The sequence below is a fragment of the Alosa sapidissima genome, chromosome 13 (assembly GCF_018492685.1).
Source record: "Alosa sapidissima isolate fAloSap1 chromosome 13, fAloSap1.pri, whole genome shotgun sequence".
Taxonomy (NCBI): Eukaryota; Metazoa; Chordata; class Actinopteri; order Clupeiformes; family Clupeidae; genus Alosa; species Alosa sapidissima.
Genome location: NC_055969.1, coordinates 6,139,299 through 6,161,413, shown reverse-complemented (window position 1 = coordinate 6,161,413; position 22,115 = coordinate 6,139,299). Strand labels below are relative to the sequence as shown.

Genomic DNA, 22,115 nt, shown 5'->3' with positions numbered 1-22,115 from the left:
CAAAACAAATGTAGTTTTTGGTGCTGTCAACTCCATATTATTTTTACTCTTACTTTAATTTCATAAAAATCATTAAAAAAAACTCCACTGTGAAAAGCTATTTAGATGTGATGGATGAGTCTGACTGCAGATTTGCATGATTGAATCTATTTTCTTTTTTGAGTCTAGCACTCTGGTAAAAAAGGGAGAGGTGGCTGATGCTGAATTGGGCCAGTGCCCAGGTGTGCTGTGCCGACAGGTATAAATAGAAGGGCTAGCGAGCTCCTGTAGGTCTCTCGCTGGCCCTGCTCTCCATGTCCAGGCTGTATGGGACACTATAAATAAACCCACTTCCTATGTGGGTGGAGTCAGGACTAGTCGGACACCTGATTTGCCAGGAGGATTCCAGACTTGAAGAACAGGTGAAGCATGTGTTGTATGCAGAAAGAATCAGATTTATTTTCTTGTTTTCTAGCAATGCATTTTAAAACTCATCATGTTCATTTGTAGAAGCTGAAGTACACCATAGTAGCCATAGCAACTGTGCAAGGACTGATTACATAAAACATGTAGTGTGCTGAACTGTATTGAGAAGAGGACATTGATACAGTAGTTTTATTTTTTCATGTAATAAATATTCACAAACACTATATAAGCTTGTTATACGTCAGGAAAAAAAGACATTCCAAAGATCACCAACATACCCATGAGAAGTCTTTTACCATTCCTATGGTAATACATTGAGATCACTAAAGGGCTAACGTGGATGGAATCACAGTGTTGCATTTAACTACCAAGTAGGCAGATCTACAAATGGAACAGTTGCTGCTGATTATCAGGTTTTTTTGGCACAACTGAATGTGATAAGAATATAGGAAACAACACCCACAGACATTACTGCTACCACTGAGAGCAAATGACGACAACACATACATTTAACAAAGAAATGTAAACAGGACAACACAGACAGCTTAAACAAGACAATCCTGATAGTCTAAAGCAATTTATATAGATCTAGATTGCAATATCTAGGTCATCATCAACTATTTCAACTAATGCATATTATGCAAATAAGGTGCATGGTCTTTTGGCTTTACAAAATGTACAGAGAAATTTAAAAGGCACATTGTTGGCATATTGAGGTAGTCATATTATAGCTGATTAATTTGTGAATAAAGTTAATGAAGACTGAATCCAGGGTTAACTCATAAGCACTAGGCAGGACCAACAGAATGTTCCAGGACAATTTGATCAGTTGCAGAACGTTTTAGAGGGTTAATAACTATTGTCACTGATAATGCCCTTCTTGCTATTTTGAAATCTTACTAATGTGCCTACATGAATAGGGAAAGTCAAATCTGCAAACTACACACTACTATAAGTTAAGGGCTTGACACCTGAGGGCCTCCAATGTCTTCTCTGATGGACTTTGGTGATGTCTTCAGAAGTAAATGGAAAGTCAATGAGTTGAAATTAGGATTTAGGCAGTCCCACAGAAAGACCAACGATAAGCGCGATAAGGCCAAGCAGGACCAGCACAACTATGCCAATTATGATATATTTCTGTCAAAACAAGAAGCAGAGATTCGAGTTGGGTTAGGGATTCTTAAAACACACTGAGCAGTAAAAGCAATCTTTCACTTTTACCGCAAGTCCACGCTCTATACCTCCATTTGAGATATATTAGTGAATATTTTATTTTAGTTGCATTACAATTCTTACAAACATTTAAAATTCAAATCACAGTTATACAGGTACAAAAAGATTTTTCATTCACAGTCATAAATCTAACTTAAACAACATATGTTTACAGCAACTTCACAGCATTTCATTTTTCTTAGCTTTGGAAGCACAAAAGGTCTCTGAACTTATAGGACTTAAATCACATTAGTATTAGCGTCCAGCTCCTGAAAACGCTTGCTACTGGTCCTCCACACTAATTTTGAAGAGGCTGGGGAAGCTGGGGAAGAGCCTTACCCTGCGAGCCTGTTTCTGGTACCGCACTGCTTTCTTGGTCTCGATCTTCCCAGTATTCACATACTCAGCTGCACTGTTCACATTCGTCTCTATGTTGTTGATCATCTCCCCCTAGTGGTTAAAAGTAGGTAAAGCAAGACTGTTAGACAAGCCAACAAAGTTAGCAGTTAGACTTCTGATAGATAGATGCGGCCTTACCTGGTTCTCCACAAGTACAGCAATATCTATAAACATCTCATGCAGTTCTTTGATGCTAGCTTCCAGCCTGAGGATGTCCTGATGCCGTGACTCAATCTCATTCATGGCATTTCGTGTGAGCTGTTCGTCTAGGAGGAGCTGTGTAAGAATAGAAATGAGCTTTGCTTAATATGATATTGAGCGTTTCAATTGAAGAGGGGTCCATATCTCAAAATAAATTGCTATATATTTACACAATCATGACTTTTAAAAACGCCTTTAGGAAAATGAAAAAATAATCAAGCTCGCTGAACATTCAAGGTTACAGCAATAGCAAATAACTATTTGTGAGCTCTGGTTACTTCACAGAGTCCTCAACCTTACTCTCATGAGCTCTGTAGCAAAACTACTGTCTGTATGGTGGATCACAAACTGTGTAGAAATGTGCATTTGAAATCAGTTTCACATTATCTTGTCCTACTTAATCCTAAAAAATGTAAAAATGCATGCAAAGTAAATATTTAAATAGCATTAGTGTTGGTAGTTTTATGAAGGACAGCTGTGATTTAAAAACTGACCTAGTGTCCTCAGCTCTACACCAAAACTGCTATTTGGTTGGCACTTACATCAGATGTGAAAACGGCAGGGTTTCCACTCTGCAACATAGCCTCCAGGTCTTCATCTGTGGTCAACCGTCCAGCTGAAGGTTAAAGGAATACTGTAAACAGCTGTTACATGATGGATGACAGTGCAATGAGGTTAATTATCCATAGCGGTTTGGACAAAAGTAATGTATCAGTTGAAAGAAGTGTATGTTAATTATTACAATGTCTATAGTTGGCACATGGATGAAAAAAGTACCGGTTGTAGGAAGTTGAAGCAGCTTTTCTGGTCAAATAGATGTTTTGATACAAGGTTTCAGTGTGAAACTGTATGAAGATTCTGTTATACGGTACACTTTGGCTGTTGTCTCACTGTAAATCAGCGTTTCTCAAACTGTGGTTCGCGACCCACTACTGGGTCGCGGAGACATGCCAGGTGGGGCGCGAACTGACGTGAAAAACAGGAGGTTTTTTTTTATTTATTTTTTTATCTGTAGCCTAGGCCCAGGTATCACCCGATGCACAATGGACGCACTGTGTTATTCATAGGGAAGCGCTCGTATCAAGGCAGCTTAGCTTCACAGCGAGGCAAGGTGGCTTTCCCAAGGTAAAGTGCTGTCATGCGTGTTTGAGCTCAGAGTCGCCTCTTCTTGGAGGAAGAGTGCATGTTTGAATCTGCAAGCACGTTCACTAATGAACATTTCTTGACGAAGCTGGCCTATCTTAGCGATATATTTGGAAAGCTCCAAGTTAAATCTCCAGATACAAGGCAAAGACTAGCACCTACAGTACCTCATCTAGCAGATAAGATTACTGCATTCACCAAAAAACTTGAGGTATGGGACAGGCGCCTCGATCGCGACAGTATTATGCCTTTGAGAACCTGAGTGAAATCACTGAAAAGTCTGATTCGGGAGCCACTCTTGTGATCCCTATTAAATAGTAGGCCTACATCACATCCCTGCAAAGTTTATTTCAAAAAGTATTTCCCAACCAGCAGTGCTCAGTATGACTGGATTATGGATCCATTTAATGCAGCATGTTGGTATTTCATTAAATATATTGTAAAATGCTGTAAAATATTGGCCTATGCTTCCTAATATGTTGCTGGAAAACAGAAATATGTGTGTTTAATTTACAATGGCACATTATGTATTTATTTATTATTATATCTGCAGCACCAGCTGATTTTAACTCTGCTGAAGAGGAAATATTTAGAACTTGTCGTTATTTCAATAAATTTGACCATTTTAAGCTTGACCTACCACTTTCTTAGAGCGATGAGGGACAGGTGGGGCTCGAAAATGCCCCATTGATCAAAGTGGGGAATGAAAGAAAAAGTTTGAGAACCATTGCTGTAAATCAAGTTAATAATGGCTGAGGTAAAGGCCCTGCATGCTGTTATCTTTGCTCTCTCTCCAGAAGTCTGGAATATACAGTGGGGGTTGAACAACTTTATTTAGAAACAAGCCTGGGATTTCTTCTCACTTCAGGTGAAATACATCATGTTCCATGTTGTTACAACAAGATGTGAGAAAGGACAATATAAGCACTTTTTATACCCAAGATTTGTGTATGGAGACTGCAATGGGCTTGATTTTATTTCATTGTATGCACCCGTTAACAATAGGTATGACTTAAAGACCTAAACTCAATAACTGCCGGTTTCTAAACAGCCCTCTGGGTGCTCACATGATGCCAAGAGGACAGGACTGTAAATAGAATTCATCTTTTATTTCATTTAGGGATATATGAAACTACAAAAAACTACAGTACATTTCCAGTAAAAGCTTCTTCCAACTCTCTACTACCATAAATACACAGAGGCAAATGAGGTGGAAAAGTGGCAGATGTATAATGGTGAGAATAGATGAGGAAGCATTAGGTCAAAGTGGTTGTAAAATAAACTTTGTGCTTAAATACACTATATACTTAAATCCTCTATTCTATAAAAGAGCTAAAGTTTAACAACCTAAAAGTTATGTAATAATAAAGATACTGGTTATCACTGAAGCTAAAAAAAATACTGCCTCCCTCATTCATTTAGGTCCGCACACTGCAATGTAATTTTGAATTATTCAACACCACAAAAAAGAGAGAGCAAAGTCATCGTTTTCTCTACTGGATGTTCAAGTCAATATTTGAGGCGGGGAAATCCAATCCTAGACGTACTGGAAAGGTTAAATCCTGCTTACGGCCACAGACACAGGAGCCTCCTCCTCACCAGAGCAGGGAAAGTGAATAGCCCAGATCACATGACCAGAAAACAAACAAATGCTCGTCCCCCCGGTTGCTTGCTGCCCTGTGTGTGCCTTCTCCATGGCAACGGCGATGCTGGTGTCTCCCATTGCCATCTGTTCCCAGGTGTGGCGAACACGTGACTGAACCCACAGGGCGCGCGCGCACACACACACACACACACACACACACACACACACACACACACACACACACAGTCCTCCCAGCTGTGTCTCAGTGCCACTCACTTAGCAGTGTAATATGCTGTCTTTTCAGCTCACTGTGAAAAGAACAGGCCACTTGTTGTGCCTGTGTCCAGGCCTGCATTGTGTGCAAAAGGTCAACAAGCTACTCACTGATCTCCAGCTGTCTCTGGATGCGGCCTTTGCTCTTATCCCTGAAAGACATCTGGGCTTCGTTGTATTCAGTCATGACCTCGACAAACCTGCGTGATAGCATTGAGTGCTACACAGAAAAAGAGAAAAGGGAGGATGAGGTGCTTGTAGTACAGTACATTTGATGACCTTTATCCTTTAACATGTTTCTGATAGCATTTGTCCAATTATTCAAAAGCAACATCAGTGTTTGAATAATGGCATACTAAAATATGGATGTGGGACTTAAATATGTTTAGTGCAATAATATGGATGTGGGATTTTAATATGCTTAGTGCTGCACCAGAAAGGGCTTCTAGCAAAAGCATTAGAACATGTTCATCTGCAGTCTTATGGTCTGACCTGGGTCTTCTGAATGCGGTGACACACCGAGGCAGTATTGGCGTTCTCATCCTCGGGCATGTACGTCTGAATGTCTACAAACAGTCAGGACGAATCAGAAAATAGGTGGTCAATCAGTGATCAATGAAACACAGATTATAGAGATGCAGTTCCACTCTGCATGAGGTTGAGCATATCCAGTCAAAAATTGTGAGAAATATTTGATTTCACAAAATGATTAAGAAAACTACTTTGTTTCAAGTTCAAAAGTAAAAATCTGCATCATACCAAGCTCTTATTTACACTTTATGATATAATCTATAGACCCTTTTAAGACAACATTTATGTACATGCAGTGTACTACTATCCTGTGAATAATGAAGAAAGCTGTTTGAGCAGCCTAGTAAAATGGATTAGAGGAACACAAAGTGTATGACTGCCAATGAGTGTCTCTGACAGGTCTTTACAGGGAACGTCCTCCCCTTCAACCTGCTTTGCAAGTCAAATGCATTGAAGCAACCAAATGGCTACGCCACTGAAAAGAGGGAAGCGAATTTAATTGACGGCAGAGAGCAAGAGATAGACACATAGAGGCGACTGAGTGGAAGTAAACAACAACAGTAAGGGTACAATCAGAAACCCAGCAGGTGATTTGTTTACAATAAATACAGAGTTATGTACTGTAAAGTGCATCATATGCCTTGCGGCTATGACACAAGAGCAATTATCTCAGACACCTACAGAACACTGGGGTGGAACAGTGAGGTTTGTTCATGGCAGTGCCACTTACTTTTGAGCTGAATCTGAACCGAGCTGGCGTGCCTCCTGATGTCATTGTTAAACTCTTCCAACTCCTGCTTAACTCCTGTATGAGCACAGGGGATGGAAAGAGGTACAAGATTTCACAAACGGCCCATTGTGAGAATATGTCCACCTAACTGCACAAGACAGATAAAAATGTTTGTAGTTCAATCCATTTTTTATTGATGATAATGTCTGGAGGGGACAGATGTATACAGGGTTCCCACTTTAAGTCAAATGTAAAATTCCATGACTTTTCCTTGACTTTCCCCTGACAAAAAACCTGAATTACCATGACTTACTATAATGAATGGAACAATATACCGACCAACAATTTCAGAACAGCCGCGTAGTGTTCAAGAATCTTGAGTGGGAAATGAATAAATGAGCACTGAATCAACAAAGTTGGGCTACTCAAATAAGCAGTAAAGCCAATACACCAGTTCTGCATGGAAATATTTGTGTTAATGTATTTTGGCAAGTAAACTTTAAGTGCTACAACAAAATTCCCAGAGATTCCATGACTTTGCCCCCAAAAATATGAAATTCCCTGACTTTCCATGTCTGTAATAGATTTTCCAAAATTCCATGATATTCCAGAAATTCCATAACCCATGGGAACCCTGTGTACAAAATAAGCTGGAAGAGACTCATCATCGCTCAAAATAAAACAGTCAAAAGTTTGTAAAAAAAAAACAAAAAAAAAAACATGACAACAGATGATGGTGTAAAATGGACTTACTTTGTTCTGGGTTGGCAGCAGACAGGATAGTGTTATGCACTCTCTTCAATTCTTCAACCAGACAGGAGATTTTATCAATAAGCATCTGGACCTCTCTCACCTGAGGACAAACTTAAGGTGTTATTAACCACAGTAACTACAATATCCCCGCTTCACCGTCAACACAACTCCTTCAATACAAAAATTAATTTTTCAGCTGCTCATACAGTTTAATTTACCCTTTTGAAAAACTCATCCATATATGTTGTGTTCTCCTCTGTGATAATGACATCATTTGGTAAATTGTTGTTCTGTGAAGGAAAAAAAGACACACACCATTGATTTTGGATGGCTTACTTTTGATATTGCAGGTGTCATTATGTGACTGAAAGATTTATGGCCGCCAAGCCCATGCAATGCCTAATGTTAAACAGGAAATGATTCCTAACATAAGAAAGAAACAACACACTCAATGAGAAAAAAGCCTCCCTCCCCTTTATAATGCTCCAGGCTATATAAAATCATGAAGCTTTCACAGAGTAAACATTTTCACCATAGAGGGATGTAATAGTTGTTGATGGAGAAACTGTAGCCTGTCGACTATATCAAAATTACGGAGCACCTGGCGAGCTAAATAATTGCTTCATGAGAAACACCACGGCCACAAAAAAATCGTAGCTACACAGAGAAGCTTTTCATACAAATCATCCGTTTAAGAACCTTCCTTTTCGACTGAGTTATCATCATGCTGTTCAGTTAGCCTTACTAGGTCAAGACAACAATAGACAAACCAACTAATTATGCGAACTTACCAAATTTAGCTCAGCTAAACGGTCCCTCATGACAAAGCCTACTCGAACAAATCTGGTAACACGAAACAGGTGTAATTTGGTGTGCGCAAAGCACTTTTTTTATAATGTCAGGCTCAGATCTTCGTAGACATTGTTCAAAGGAAACAGCGGAGTCACTGAACTGGAGACAGTCAGCATGGGTTCTGTGAGTCGTCAGAGGGCGGCGGCGGCCACACACCTGTCAGATCAGGTAACCTAACTAGGTTGACCAGCAACGTTGGAACGTAGCTTTCGGATTATTAGCTGAATGATGGTGTTAAAACGCATGAACGAAGAGTAGCATGTCAGCACAAACACACAAAAAACTCCATAGAAACCCGATACATAAACCGAAATGCGGTTTTGTGATGATCCAGATGATGGCGGTGTTTTGTCAATTTGTTCGACCTTTGGTCATAAGGCATGTTGTGCAATATGATATGCTATTAATAAACCCTGAATGCCATGGAAAAAGTATATTGGTATTGAAAGCACACTGGAAAAGACATCTTATCGCCTGGAAATATCTTATGATCATGCATAATACTAGCCTATAAATCTAGACGCACCCTAGCGGCAGCAAATTTGGGTCTGGCTCGTCAGGCTAGCGTAATACATTCTTGATTAGTAAAAAAAAATGCTCAGTGCATGCATAGCCTTTCGTGGTAAACTAGGTTAGGCCAACTTCCCTGCACATGATAAATGCACCTACTACCACTACCTACTGTAGTATTCTTACCCAAAGCACTTTTCACATACTGTAGCCCTAGGCCTACAATGATTCCTATAATCAAACTTTACATTTATTCTGCATGTATGCCATCTTTAACTGAAGAAGGAAAACCATGCATGAGCTATTTAATAAAATTCACATACTACATTCTGATTTTGAAATCTGCATGTTCCCTATCCTTTTGACATTGTACAGTATAGGCTACCTTTAGGTTTTGTCCATAGGGTGAATGTGAATGTCAGTCACATTCACAGGAGAATTCTGAGGTGACAATACAACTTCTTTGACTGATAAGATCATCTTGTTTGACTAATGAGATCTTGTTTGTGTGTTTTTTCCATAGACTGTGTTCTATATATACAGTCTATGTTTTTTCCCCCCCTATAAACCTTGGTGCTACCAAGGTCTGATGTGTTAAAAAATAAATGAAAAAGTTTTGGTTAGAGGATCTGAGGGAGCGGGAAGGAGTGGCTTTTATTTTGACTATAACTATCAATACTCATACTATTCCTGTGGTGTTCTTATCTATAAAGAACACCACTTCTCTCATGACACAGTGAACCAGTCCATGGAGTGAGTAATCAATTCTAAAGACATAGATGTCAACAATTTCAGCACCATCACCTCGGACAGCGCTTACTGATGTCCCATGTAAGAAACTAAACCTTAAACTGCGTCCTACGTTTTGGAAACATGCCTAGAAAAGTAAACAAAGTAAGAAATATTTTAAAGTATTTGTATATTTCTAAGAGACACATTTATTTAGATATTCAGCACAATATTCCACATGGCACAATATCAATACAATAACAGAGAATCCACAGAAAACCATACTTGACAGAGACATGCACCATGAACCATGTAATAGGTGTAGAGACATGAACTTGTATCAGATGCTCTGATGAGCTCCAGCAGAGAGTGAAACACATGGCAGGTTGAAATGCTGTGGCTGACAAGGCAAGTGGCAGCAGGTGTGCAGCCACTGGTGATGACCACGTGTTAGACAGCCAGGGAACCAGGAAGCCCAGAGTCAACAGCAAAACATGGAGCAGACCATAAGGAACCATGACACACGTTAAAAAACACAAACAGTCAGTCAGTCAGACTACAGACACTCGTTCCTGTCACGCAGTACGGACCAAAGTGAAATCAAATTCCAGCATCTGCATTCTGAGCCAGATGTAGATGGTCATATAGGAGGACTGACATACAGTCACCCCATGCTTTGTGTAAAGAGTGGAAGTACTTCAGAGCAGTTCTTTTTAAGTTATGTGAGTAGACAACTCACATAAATGGATGGACGAACTGACAGACCCAATTCCATTACCCTCCCCTCGTACAGGGGGACAAGGGCAACCATGAACAGGAGATCCTGTGCAGGATTGTGAGCAACCTTTAGAAATAAGGCAGAACCTACAGTAGGCCTATAACGTCACCATTGTTATACTCTGTCCTGTTAATTGGCAAAGATAGGTCTTTCAGATGTCACCCTGTAGATAGATTAGGCTGTAATTCTTTTAAAGTGATGTTTTCATCAAAGGAAACGCTTTGGCAGAGGTCTGCCTGTCGTCTTCACTTAGAACCAAGTCTGCACGGTCTGCAGTCTGAAACGGTAGGGATTAAGATGATAGGCACCTGTAAAGGAAGCACGATTAATAGATGAATGGATCCTAACCATAACGAAAAGTGACTATTACAGAGCTTTGCCAAGTGCAACAAATAATAATGAGACATCAGTGTCTGTGTCAACCCCATATGAGTAATAGTCTCAGCCTGAACACTCCAATAAAAACAGATGGATGAGTTGCACTAGTCTGGCTGATTACATGGTAGTAATGTCCATTAGTAGGAATATGGTGTTAAGTGGGTGGTTGATAACAACAACACCTTACATTTATATAGCGCTTTTCTAGACACTAAAAGTGCTTCACAGTCAAGGGGGAACCTCACAAACCACCACCAATGTGTAGTACCCACCTGGGTGATGTACGGCAGCCATTATGCGCCAGGACACTCACCACGTGGAGAATGCAGGAGTGAATGAGCCAATTACACTGAGGGATGATTAATTGATAAGCCAACTTCATCTTTAACAGCAAAATTGGTGGTGTCCTCACTTGTGACCTTTAGATGTACAGTACATGGAGCACTATACTGTTAAAGTTGAGGTATTTTACCCCATGACTGGGGATGGAAAGTTCCAGAGCTATGGCTGACAGATTATTCGAATGTTCTATAGACTTCTGAGTGAGAGTGGCAGTAAAAAGATGAGGCTTTGATACAGTACTCTGCACTCTGAGGATACTCTGTACACCAGCGCCATGATTGCATCTGATATATTTGTGCGTGTTTTCCCCCAAACTTCACTCTATAGAGGACAGTACTTCAAACATGCCTTCTCAACTTTTTCTAAAGCCGTATTCATCTCCCGTAACAGAGTTGAACCGTACATAAATATCCAGGTTTGATAGAAAGCTTCATTCCCCGTTAATCGGAACGGGGGGATATCTCCATGTCCTGAAAGTGCAGAAATGTACATTTTACAGTCATGAAATCACATGAATGGAGGACATGTAGCTGCTTCCTCAAGCTCTGTCGGCTGTACTTAATTCACAGTGTATTTTCAGCTTCCAATTTCTGGAATACATTGGAAGGTAAAGTCATATAAAACCCCTCAGCTTCCCTAGCAAGAAATGCATCAGCTGCCAGAGTCTTATTGAAAAGACATGTTGACTTTTTAAGAGATGTGAGTTTTTTTAAGCCTCTGCATCCGCAATGTCCTTCAAGTCTTTCACTCAAATCCAAGAATTACATTTCTAGGGACTGTTTATCCATTTCACCAATGCACACTTTCTGATTGACCTTTCAGTTTTTTCTCCATATAAAACATTTTGCCCTTTCACCTTCTCTTCTGTAGCTTTCTGTACCCACCTTCAGCCTTGTAAAAGCTCTCAGTGGTCACACATGCGCTCTCTAACACAAACACACACACACACACACACACACACACACACTTATATTCAATACAGTATATAACTCAACTTGCCTGTTGTGTGACCTTTTGGCCTTCTTAAATCACTTCTTAAACATGAACACTGGAACATAACACTATCCCAATTCTCCCCCTATTGCCATTTCTTATCTGGATTCCTTGCATCCTCACGCTGTGGCAGGGAATGTGGGCTTTATCTGACTCTCTCTCTCATCCTATCACTGGCATGACACTCTAATGAGGTGTTCTCATTAGTCACTCTCTGCAGAGGCGGCTATCATTTGCACGATACACCCCACTGAGGGGATCAATAATCACGGTGGATTGTAAAAACTCAATTATTTCTGCGTTCAGGCTAGTCTCGACTGTACCTGGACACCTCCGCTGTGCCACTTGCTTTATCACGATGACACTGAAGGAGTTTAATGGCCTATTAAAGCCTTATGCCTGGAAAATGAAATATTCTACAGAGAGGCATATTACTCTCTGATGGAAAAGCATTTCATGAGTAGTCCATAAGCATTTCACACATCATTAACCTTCTGAATACTTACAGACTCATCACAGGGCTTTGGCTTGGAAAGCTGGATTTCTGTCACAGGTACCTTGGGTAGATAAATAGAGCAAGAGGCATTGTCCAGAGTCTATTCATCATTTGGACTTGCTACAGTAATTGACTTTTTGATTGAGTCTCGAGCCAAATTGTATAAGTACTCCATTAAGGCTGTCACCCTCCAAACATTACCATCAACAGCATTGCTAGTATAAGTCATATCTATTGAGACAATGAGCACATCAAAGAAAATGAACTAAATAAATGAATGCTTGCAATGCTCAGAAGAGTCTGACGATTCTCTTGGATTAAGAAGGTGCCATTGGATAGTTCTTATATAAAAAGGTGTATTTTTTATACACTTACAGGTCATGGGTGAGGATTCTCATTTTGAAAAGGAAATAAAGTAGCGAATGTGCTCTGACCTGAGAACAATTTTTTTGGAGGGCAACAGACCAAGAACAGAGGCAGCCTCCTGTGAATGGCACGATGTACCCTCAACAGAGAAGACATTAAGCACGTTGGAGTTAAGCATGTCATGAATATGCGCATGGGGATAACGCAGCCACTGATGGTTTCATCTCAAGAGATACTGTAGATTAATGAAGCAGACACATTTGGCAAGAGGTTTTTGATATTTGTGCTCAACAGCCAATGAAATTAGAAGAGAATTAGACTTTATGATCCACTCACATGGGAATTCAACTCTGGCTCCACAGACATACAGTACATACATTTAGAGACTTCACAGGCATAAATACTCTTTGCAGCTTTTTATGCCGTGGGTTAAAATACATGCCCCCTTAGACCCATGATCACATCCTTCTGTTTTAAGCACCCAACGCTTTGTGTTAATTGGTTAAAATTGTGTATGGCTGGGTTCTGGCCACATTGTTTGATATCTATTTGTAGAACCAGGACTGTGCAACACATACAGTACAGCTAAAATAGAGCATATGGAGTAATTCTCTGAATTTGACATAACAAATATGTTAGATGAGAATCACAGCCTGTACCTTCTGTACCTTCAAAGGAAAAATGTGGTCTAGTGAGAGGAATACACTCAGATTCATTCCTGACTGATGTCGTATTACCAGTAAATGCATTTTCACACAAGACAACAAGATTGAGAATTTATATGTGTTTGGGGTATCCTTCGGAGAAGAAGGCCTATTGTTTTTTTTAAATTTTTTTGTTCCAGAAGGAATGTAATTTGTGATGCAACAATAATGAAACGGCCCCTTCTACTCCCAGCTGCCACTCACTATGTTGTAGAGTATGTCTTTGATACTGCCAGGCCTACTCACAAAGTGGAGCCAAGCAGCATGTGGTGGTAAACAAACGTTTTTTTCCTCCCTCTGTGTCACCACATTGCCTTCGAGATACGTGAAAACACATTTCCATATTCAAACTGTATCAAACTGTAAATACAAGTGTAGGCATTTCTAAAAACAAAAGTGCTCTCGTTTATTGTATCTGTCAGATTCTTTCTTTCCTTTCCTTTTTCCTTTCTTTGTCTCTCCTTGCTTCCTCTCTCCACATTCCTCTGCCCAGAGAGTGGAGTTACTGAAGCAGACAGCCCCATGCAGGGTGGCGGGCACAAGGGAGCACCCCCTCCTTCAGTCCAAATCAATTTTCTTCCCAGGGAGCCTGCAACATGGAGCTTAATAACAGCCAACCCCTCTCACTCACGCCCAGTGCCAGGGGCCAAGGGCTCCTCAAGCATCCAGGAAACTCTGTATGGGGCCCGGTGGTTACCCATCATCTTCAGCCAAGAAAGGTGCACAAAGTCACAAACAAGTAGATACTCTTGGGTCATGTATCTCCTAATTTTCAGAAAAATAGGCAGGCAGGTTGAATACTTCAGTATATATATAAAGAATCCCAGATGTACTGTTAATTTGTGTCAGGGGCAAAACTGACAGTATTTAAAAATAATAAGTGAAATATCCCCATGTGGAACACCTGTCAGTGTGGTTCACACTCTGATTCATGTTGAGGTGAACGACATCATTGATAAATGGGGCCCAGGCTCTTCGTACTAAATGATGGGTACTCCATAGCTCTGCTAGTCAGATGAGTGAGATGCTTGACAAATATTCTCTTCCCATCTAAAAAGCATGAGCATGAAAACCTGGGGAAAAGTGTGCACTTGGGGTTTCCTAATGATTTTTTTTCATGTTCTTTGACAATTTAGATCTCTGAACATTAAACTGCATTAGAGAAAGAAACATTTTAGCCAAGTCTTTTATGTGTCTACTAGAGGACAGGTAGACTGACCCCAACAAATCAAATGTCCAATTCACTCCTCACAAACTGCTAATCATAAAGTCTAGTCATGATGATAGTTCTTGTATTTGTACTTGTGCAAAATGTTTAGTTAACATTGTCTGCTGAAGTATGATTTGTGTGCCATCACATGGAAAAAATAGTTAAAGTTTCATGACTATTTAGTCTCACTGCAATGTCTTAGAAATATCACAGTGAGAAATAGCATACCAAAATAATAGACTTAATGGAAATTAAGATTAAACAAGAAAACTGTTTGATGATAGTTATGCACTTGGGACTGAAACATCCTTGGATAATAATTGCAGGAAATAAGATCAATCCGCCTCAATCTTCTTTAAAATATTTTCTCACTCTAATGCTTAATTATCATCTATGAAGTAGTGTTGTCTTTGCAGCAGAGGGCTTTAATCCAAACAAAAAGGAGATAATCCTAGAAACCTTGGGCATTATTTACACTGCATTACACCTCAAAGCTCAGTAGACATTCTTATGCATGCTGACGCTACATCAGAGTTCATGAGCGGAATCTGCTTTTCCTCGTCGGATAAGTGCTCCAGTGGCTCAGCATAAAGGACTAGTGTACAGGATGAATATTATGAAGCACATGAGCAGACTTTGTATTTGTGATATTTGAGCTTAATCAAACTTGTTTTCTCTCAACATTTCACCCATTATGTGGATGGTATGTTTCTTTAGGCAGTGCACACTAGGTGGAGCTCTTGTTTATTTTTTTGTACCTCCAGGATCAAAAAATGAGCTTCCAAAGTACCCTCTGTGAACTTCAACTGAACTTTGTTTTTCTCCTGCAAGAGTATTCTGCTGCCAGTATTTTTGTGGGGGCATGGAGGCATCTTGGATGTTGGCATTTCTGTAGTCCACAGATAAGATACAGTACCACTCAAAGAAAGAAAAATAAACCCATGTCAGGGAACATTCTTTGGAGAACAGAAGAGAAAAAATATTGAGCGACTACATGCTGGTAGATCCTATTGTTGTGCTGTCTGAGATTAGTCTGAGATTGAGAAAATTACAATCACAGATGTCATTCTGTATCCTATCTGTTAAATTGAGCTTGTCAGTGCAAATACACACAACAGCGATGACTGGAATAACAGAAATGTCAATCTTGAAGATGCTGCACTGCTCAAATGAAAACATCTGCACATGTCACATCCTCCATGTTACAACATTTAATATCAGTGACCTGTGATGTCCTCAACCAAATGCATGCATGTGTATCCTACATAACAGTTATTGCTTCATGTTATGCAAGTGTAGTTTTGAGTTCAGAAAAGACCAGGAAAATTAAGACATTTTCAGAAACTCATGTCACGTCTCATGCCAATTTGTGAGCCATACAAGTTTGGTCCTGTTCTCAAAGCCAGAATCACAGCCTCTGGCGAGAGATTCTGTGTGGACAAATACTTTCACTTTCTTTGCACTAAGGTGTCTAAAGTGTTTTACCTTGTGAACTTCTGCAACAATTTTAGGAATTCAAAGTCAGTCCTTGAGAAATGACACCGCAGAAGAAAATACAGGTCTCGGTCGGCTGCACACAGTTTGCATCATCCGCACAGTCCACACAGACGGCCCATGCAGCACCAACGTTTCATGTCAGTATACACAATTGTATGCACTGCACGTGAAAGCAAGTTTTTAAAGCACTGTCTCAGGGTCAAGGGAAAATGCAGTCTATTTATTTATTCAGCGGATGCTTTTATGCAAAGCAACTTACAGTGCAGATGGACATTTTCATCAGTAAGCTATGTTTGCTTTCTACTGTTGGAGCCCCACTGATAAAAAGAGAGGTTTGTTTATTTCATGCTTCAATGAAGCTGATTGGGTTAGCCGCAAAGTTATTTTGAGGTAGGTAGCTTTTAGTATTCAGATAGGGGTTTCAATTGTTATTGTGTTTAGTTTGAAAACAAAATAGCAGTCTACACTGTACAGTAGGTTCACACAACAAAGAGCTATTATTTCAATTACTGTGATTAAGTAATTGAGCTTCTGCCTTTTTCCATCTTCACTCTTCATATATGCCTCTATCCAAGAGTAGTGACACATCTTTCCTCATCTCTGCCTGCATGACAGCATGAGTGTAAGAGTTGTACTAATGTACACATTGTGTGTGTGTGTGTGTGTGTGCGTGATGTCTCACGTGTACATGTACGTGTGACACAGTATGTGTGTGTGTATGTGTGTGTGTATTAGAACATGAACCTCTCTTGTGGTTCTAAGTCTAAAACCTATTCTCCGCTGTGGTCCTATAATGTATTCATAGCCTTCAGCTTTGATGCTATACTTTACTCCAGTGGGACTCTAATTAGTGGCCAGCTTCATCCTCTTGATCCAGCCCGACTATCCCACAAGCTCCCGCTTATAAGGCTCCCTAATTATAAAGCAAAGATCTATGTTTATGAGGGACACAACCAAAGCCGTGACCTAAGTTTACTTCATTGGGGAACAGGCACATACTCTATCAGTCCTAACTTACCTTACTGTGAGAACAGCATGTGTTTTGGGCTCCAATGAGACATGGCGGAGGAGTCGAATGTGGTCTTAAATCTTTCATGGGTTTCATGTGGTCAAGTCCTGAGTGCAGGTTCACAAGCAGAGCAGTCAGAGGTCAGTCTGCGGGTACAGTCTACACACTAATTCATTGCTCTCCTGCGTTATGAATAAACTGTGTGTGTGTGTGTGTGTGTTTGTGTGTGTTTGAGAGAGAGATAGATAGAGAGAGAGAGAGAGAGAGAGAGAGAGAGAGAGAGAGAGAGAGAGAGAGAGAGAGTGCCCTGGCTAGAACCTTCTCTACTCCATGCATCTTCAAGCTGTTCTAAATAATGAATGTTGATTGGATAACAAGTGAGGACATTCCCTGTCTATGATGCTGAAGTGTGCAATGTTTTTTAACTGATCTTCTGATCCTTCTCATCCTACTACATTCATGGATGGGCTGTAGCCTATGCTGTCTCAAATGGATGGACAGTGGAAATGGATGAGGGTAGAGAAAACTGTAGAAATCCTTTCTTGTCAAGCCCAAGGATCACTTTTGTCAGTTCCACACAATCACCTTAAAAGGGTAGCTTTTGATGTGTCCCTACTGAGATTTTTTTGTTATTACATTATGGCTTTTCATACATCTCCTCTTGAAGGCAGTGCAGCAAGCATATTGTTCCTTTTCTTGCACCAGCTTATTCTTTTGAAAAAATAAAAAGATCCCAGATCAATCACCATTTCGAAAGCCTTCAGTTATCAGCTCAAGGAAGTCTATGTGTGGGAAAACAAACAGTGAAAGACAGCAGTCAGACCTGTGCCCCACGTCGAACTGCTATGTTATTACCGTGCCGTCCAGCATCAATCCTCTGCGTGTTGGAAGCTTTTAGCCCCTCCCCCGCCATTACCTACAGATGCTATCGACCAAAGCATGACGGGGTGGAGATTCATTTTTAGTGCAGACAGACAGTCATGCGTGAGGCTCCTGAGTGGATTCAGCTGTGGGGCGGCCACACTTCTGCCACTTGAAGTTGAAGAGGAAGCCCTGCTGGGGGCAGTGTGGTTCCGGTCATCGTGCCCCAGAGGAGGGAGGCAGGCTGCGCTGCTGCGGTCCATCTCATTCTTACTCTGCTGTCCGGCGGACGGAGTGACTGTTTACTCTGTTTACTGTTTACTCAACTTGGTCTTTCTCTTTCTTTCTCTCTCTCTCTCTAACTCTCACTCTTTCTCTCTCCATGCCATTTTCTAGTTCCGGTCTCTCTTTCCCTCTTTCTTTGTCTTTCTCTCCCTCTCATCTTTCCCCTTCTCTCTCTCTCAACTCCCTTCATTCTAAACAGTGGCTGCACTGCAACCCCGGTACACTGTTGAGTCAGAAAAGAGTCAAGGGTATTTTTTATGCATGCTTAAAACACCAATGGATTCTTAATTCACTGTGGAGGAAGTAAATTTATGTTGGTTTTATTTTCACATTGCCTACAACCATTAGGCAACCAGTATATGGAAAAGTAAAGCAGAAATGATGAAGCGACTCCAAAGTGCTTGCCCTCTGGCGAAGGCACAGAGTAAACACTATTAAAACCTCTGCTCCATGCTCCGAGCCTCATTTTAATCCATGCTAATGTCTCCATTCTAATGACCTTGGTCTGGGGGAGAGGGGTAAAAAGGTCCCTTTCCTCTTTGCTTGTGTCCCCCCCCCCCCCTACCCCTGATCTGCAATCGCGCTCCGCTAACGTCACAACTCCGTCATGTACTGTTATCGTGGATGCGGCTCTATTCGGTTTTGCGGAGGCCCGCTTGACAGTTGCCTGCGGTGTGACGGCAGCACTATCAGCCCAACTGGAAGCAAACAACTCCTAGGCTTGGTGTCATATCTGTGCATTAGTGTGTGTCCTCTTATTCCCTGTCACACACACACACACACACACACACACACACACACCACCCACATTAACTACACTAGAAATCAAGAAAACACTCATACTAGAATGATTACATGATCACTCTCCTTGCATCAATATGAAGTTGATGCTATTTCGAATGCAAATAGGGGTTAGGGAAGTCAGCAGGCATGGTCATGTTGATTATTCCAATCTATATGTCACTCACTGCATTAATGCTTCGCCGCTGGCATAAAAGGGATTGGTGTTGAACAGTGCTGTATGGTGTTGATGATAATCTAATTATTGAAGCACTCATTTTAATAAACTCTTCTCCATGTTCTCAACCTACACATATGGATTTACTGGGCTTGTATGTTTCAATTGAAGCCTACCCTCGGGCGAGGTATATGTTCAGTAATATCCTTTTGCATGTGACTCACATGCTTTGATCCATTTCCTGCAGAATGTTGATTGCTTTGAACAAGGCCCTACTTGACCATAAGTAATCTGTAGGGAGCATAAGTAAGGCTATCCTGCTGAATTATGGGATGTGTGTTTAAAGAGTGATTTACATAACTGGAGGTGAAGCAATAGTGGATATATTTTCCCCCTTTACACAATCATCATGCAGTAGAATGTGTGTTTGTTGTGTGTGTGTGTTTGTTGTGTGTGTGTGTGTGTGTGTGTGTGTGTGTGTGTGATGGCTATGCATGCTTTATCACTGAATTGCTTAGAGAGTGTTGTCTGTGCATCATGGCAGGCATCAGTATGATTTCTCTCCAACACAACTCAGTTTATTTTGTGCATGTCATACGTCATGTCAAATTACAGTCACAAACAGCCTAACATGTTGGTCGATTGGATCCTGCATGTCATTGAACTTAATTCCTGGGTCTGTGTTTATGTCAGTTTGTTTATAATGTATTGATGGTAAAACCTGAATGTGTATTAGATCAACGTCTGATTCCAAATCAACTTAAGTCGCAGGCTTACCATTAAACTGCCTGACTTGGCAGGGATGTTCTGCTAGTTGAAGGGAAGGGACTTTTTTTTTTTCTCCCTGTCCCTCGAGCATAACTCAAAATGACAAGTGGCTTCAAGGCACACCAGACTCCCTGCTCAAACATTTGAATCACACCTTAAACAATTCAATTAGGCCTTGAGAAGCGCTGGGGCTGTGTCTGAGGGCTCTGGGGAGGGACTTTCTTTTCCAAGTTGTTTCTGGTTGGGTGAGCACATGGTCTCTATGAACCTATCGGTGTCTTTGATTGAGTGGCTGAAGACTCGCATAATTTATTCTTGATCGTTAGGTGTGCGCATGTTGGTTTGGTTCAGTTTTCTTCCGAGTGATTGTTTTTTCTTGTGGATGTTTGTGCTTGTGGAATTATCTCTCTGAAGATGTTTATGTTTATGAACATGTGTGAGTAACTGTGTTTAACTGTGTGTGTGTGTGTGTGTGTGTGTGTGTGTGCGTGCGTGCGTGCGTATGTGTAAAGGAACATTAGTGTTTGTAAAGGATCAAGGCTGGGAGAGGGAGTGGGTTTGCAAGACCACTCTGTTGCATTTCACTTCATTATGGCGCATGTTGTAAATATAAGGCGAGTGAGTGAGTGAGTGAGTGAGTGGTGTGCTGATTACAGCATCCCTCCCTGGCCCTCTGTGGAAATGTCAGGCCTAGATAGTAATGACAGGGGAGCTTTGTGCACTTACACCATTACAGTACGTAGGGGAGAGTGGCCAGAGCTTCACTAATTCATGCCCACCAGGATATAGACAGACAGACAGACAGACAGACAGACAGACAGAGAGAGAGAGAGAGAGAGAGAGAGAGAAAGAGAGAGAGAGAGAGAGAGAGAGAGAGAGAGAGAGAGGCCTCTGTGTTATTATGCTGTGAGATGGACAGAGCTGGGTGTTATCCATTACTTGTTCCAGGTCTGATATTCAATTGTTACTTTCCTGTCCGAAATTACTGTCAGGTGCATATCCTACCAGCTGAAGGTTTTCAGTTCAATTCAATTATCCCCCCAACCCCTGGCAGATAATGGACTAGAAAGAGGGCTTCTGTTAAATTTGGCCTGCAATTTTTGTCTTGACACAGACGCATGATGAACTTAATGCACCTTGAAGCATGATAAACCTAATGCACCCTGACATGTACATACTTGCTCTAAAGGTACATGCTCACATCCTGTTTTAAGTGGAGAGCCCCATGGCTGCTTAACATCAAATGCTTGAATCCACGCTATGTGTGTGTGTGTTTGTCTGTGTGTGCAGTCGTGCGTGTGCGCGTGTGCATTTGTGTGCGTGTGTGATACAGTTCCGAAAGTTTTCTGTCGCATCCTAGCAGGTAGAGGGCATTTGTTTGTTTTCCCCATGCCAGCCCACCCTACCACACTGCCCACCTGGATGCCTGTGCAGCAGCTGTGGCTTGTGAACCCCCCCCCCCCCCCATCCCACCGCACCCTCCCTACACCGCTTAGCCTCACTCCCCCTCAGGTTTACCCTCTGCCGCCTCTGCTGTTTACCTAGAGTGATTGGCACCGCCGGAAATGAAATGATAATCCAGGCAGAGCTCTCTCTCTCTCTCTCTCCCCTCCAGCTCCAGTGCTGGGCTCTGGCTGTGTGGGGAGCCTGGAGCCTGGGGGAGCTGCTGCCTCTCAGCCGTGTCATTTCCATGGTCACCCTCAAAGGCTTGCTCCAAACCCACACCCGCACCTCCTCTCCACCCCACCCCCCCACCACCACCCCCCAGGCCCTGGACTCCCCTGCAAGAGCAACATGAACTCAGTGAACCGGACGACTTTCCTTGGAAAGAGGAGTGTTATTATGCATGCATACGTACATGTGGCGTAAATACTTATTTATGGGGCGGGTGTAGAGTCAGATAGGTTTTTTAATGCGCCAGGAAGCGGTTTTGGGCTTTTGATGTCATTTCCTTTGGCCCGGTGAATGTGGCTTTATGGTGTTTATATGTTTGTGCAATATGTGGATTTGGAATCTGGGACGTTTTTGGATCATGTTTATTTATGTGTGTTTGTGTGCATAATGATAAAGTGTGTATGTTTTGGAGTGTTATGAAGTTCTCTGTATTCCCTGTGGAGTGGGTGGATATGATTGCATATGTGGATGAG

At 41.4% G+C, this 22,115-nt stretch overlaps 1 protein-coding gene across 2 annotated transcripts; it reads right to left on the bottom strand.

Moving 5' to 3' along the window:
• Positions 1-448: 448 nt before the first annotated feature.
• LOC121680318 (syntaxin-2-like) lies at positions 449-8,404 on the bottom strand. Of its 2 annotated transcripts, none has more exons than XM_042059626.1 (10): positions 8,024-8,404; positions 7,451-7,522; positions 7,233-7,332; positions 6,480-6,554; positions 5,711-5,784; positions 5,330-5,438; positions 2,760-2,833; positions 2,155-2,292; positions 1,957-2,067; positions 449-1,542 (listed from the first exon to the last, which is right to left on the bottom strand). In XM_042059626.1, the coding sequence occupies exons 1-10, from the start codon at positions 8,051-8,053 to the stop codon at positions 1,453-1,455; spliced, it is 873 nt and encodes a 290-aa protein (XP_041915560.1). In that variant the 5' UTR covers positions 8,054-8,404; the 3' UTR covers positions 449-1,452. The 2 variants fall into 2 exon arrangements, with proteins under 2 accessions (XP_041915560.1, XP_041915561.1); XM_042059627.1 differs by lacking the exon at positions 8,024-8,404 and adding an exon at positions 7,765-7,821.
• Positions 8,405-22,115: the final 13,711 nt, after the last annotated feature.